The following is a 2,197-nucleotide window of genomic DNA, read 5'->3' on the forward strand; positions in this document are numbered from 1 at the left end:
CCATCGGGGCCATTTGGGACACTGGGGCCATTTGGGGACACGTGGGGCCATCAAGGCCCTGGGGGACATTTAGGGACATTGAGATCATTGGGGACACTGAGAACATTTGGGGTCGTTGGGGACATTGGGGGACATTGGGGACATTTGGGGACATTGAGGCCATTTTGGGGACAACAGGGACATTTAGGGCCATCGAGGCCATCAGGGACATTTGGGGACACCGAAGCCATCGCGGCCATTCGGGGACATTTGGGACCATTGGGGCCATCGGGGCCGTTCAAGGACATTTGGGGACATTGGGGACATCGGGGCCGTTCAAGGACATTTGGGGACATTTGGGGACATTGGGGACATTTGGGGACACCGAAGCCATCAGGGCCATTCTGGGACATTTGGGGACATTTGGGGCCCTCAGGGCCATTCGGGGCCATTTGGGGCCATTCAGGGACATTTGGGGACATCGGGGACATTTGAGGACACCGACGCCATTGGGGCCATTTGGGGACATCGGGGACATTTGGGGACACCGACGCCATCGGGGCCATTTGGGGACATTGGGGCCATCAGGGCCATTCGGGGCCATTTGGGGACATTTGGGGACATCAGGACCGTTCGGGGACATTTGGGGACACCGACGCCATCGGGGCCATTCGGGGCCATTTGGGGACATTGGGACCCTCAGGGTCGTTCAGGGACATTGGGGACATTTGGGGACATTTGGGGACACCGAAGCCATCAGGGACATTTGGGGACATTTGGGGACACCGAAACCATCAGGGACATTTGGGGACATTTGGGGACATTGGGGGCCTTTGGGGACATTTGGGGACATTTGGGGACATTGGGGACATTTGGGGACACTGACGCCATCGGGGACATTCGGGGACATTTGGGGACATTGGGGGCATTGGGGGACATTTGGGGACACTGACGCCATCGGGGCCATCGGGGACATTTGGGGACATTGGGGACATTTGAGGACACCGACGCCATTGGGGCCATTCGGGGACATCGGGGACATTTGGGGCCCTCAGGGCCATACTTTCGGGCCATTGGGGACATTTGGGGCCATGGAGGACACTGAGAAGATTTGTGGTCATTGGGGAGATTTGGGGACACTTGGGGCCATGGGGGACATTTGGGGACATTGAGACCATTGGGGACACTGAGAACATTTGGGGTCGTTGGGGACACCGAGACCATCGAAATCAGTGGGGCCATCAGGGCCATTGGGGCCATTCCGGGGACATTTTGGGGACATTTAGGGCCATTGGGGCCATTGGGGACGCTGAGAACATTTGGGACACCAAGACCACTTGAGGCCATCTGGGGACATTTGGGGACACCGAGACCATCGAAGTCATTGGGGCCATCGGGGCCGTTTGGTGACATTTGGGCCATTTGAGGCCACTGGGGACATTTGGGGACATTGGGGCCATTGGGGACACTCAGACCTTTAGGGCCATTGGGGACATTTGGGGACATTGGGGCCATTGGAGCCATTTGGGGACATTGAGGCCATTTTGGGGACATTGGGGACATTTGGGGACACTCAGACCTTTAGGGCCATTGGGGACATTTGGGGACATTGAGGCCATTTTGGGGACATCGGGGCCATTGGGGTCATTTGGTGACACTCAAACCTTTAGGGCCATTAGGGACATTTGGGGACACTTGGGGCCATTGGGGACATTGGAGCCATTGAGGCCGTCGGGGACATTTGGGGACATTGAGACCACTGGGGACACTGAGAACAGTTGGTGTCGTTGGGGACATTTGGGGACACCGAGACCATCCCACCTGGGACCCCAGACCCCACCTGGGACCTCCCAAACCCCACCTAGGACCCTCCAAACCTCACCTGTAACCACACCTGGGACCACCAAACCTCACCTGTGACCCCAAACCCCACCTGGGACCCCCCCCAGACCCCACCTGGGACCCCAGACCCCACCTGTGACCCCTCCAAACCCCACCTGTGACCCCAGACCCCACCCGGGACCCCTCCCTCACCTGCGGCGCTCACCTGTTTGAAGTAGGCCGTGGTGAAGTTGCCGCCCTCGATGGCCATGTCCCCCAGCAGCCGCTTCTGGTTCGCCTTCTTGAGGATGTTCTCCTCAACCGTGCGCTCGCTGATCAGCCTGCAGGTGAGACACGGACAGGTGAGACAGGTGAGACAGGTGAGAGACAGGTGAGA

The 2,197-nt window shown here is 58.7% G+C and overlaps 1 protein-coding gene across 1 annotated transcript in view; it reads right to left on the reverse strand.

The window, feature by feature from the left end:
- Nucleotides 1-2,013: 2,013 nt before the first annotated feature.
- The window catches only part of LOC121344783 (helicase SRCAP-like), a gene marked incomplete at both ends in the record, with an annotated part of 6,366 nt that continues 6,182 nt past the window's right edge, over nt 2,014-2,197 (reverse strand). Inside the window, one exon of the mRNA XM_041421009.1 lies at nt 2,014-2,141. Within this exon, the coding sequence (XP_041276943.1) occupies nt 2,014-2,141 (128 nt within the window). The remainder of the gene's footprint in view (nt 2,142-2,197) is intronic.

Source organism: Onychostruthus taczanowskii, unplaced genomic scaffold (assembly GCF_017590055.1).
Source record: "Onychostruthus taczanowskii isolate IOZ18803 unplaced genomic scaffold, ASM1759005v1 scaffold678, whole genome shotgun sequence".
NCBI classification, from domain to species: Eukaryota; Metazoa; Chordata; class Aves; order Passeriformes; family Passeridae; genus Onychostruthus; species Onychostruthus taczanowskii.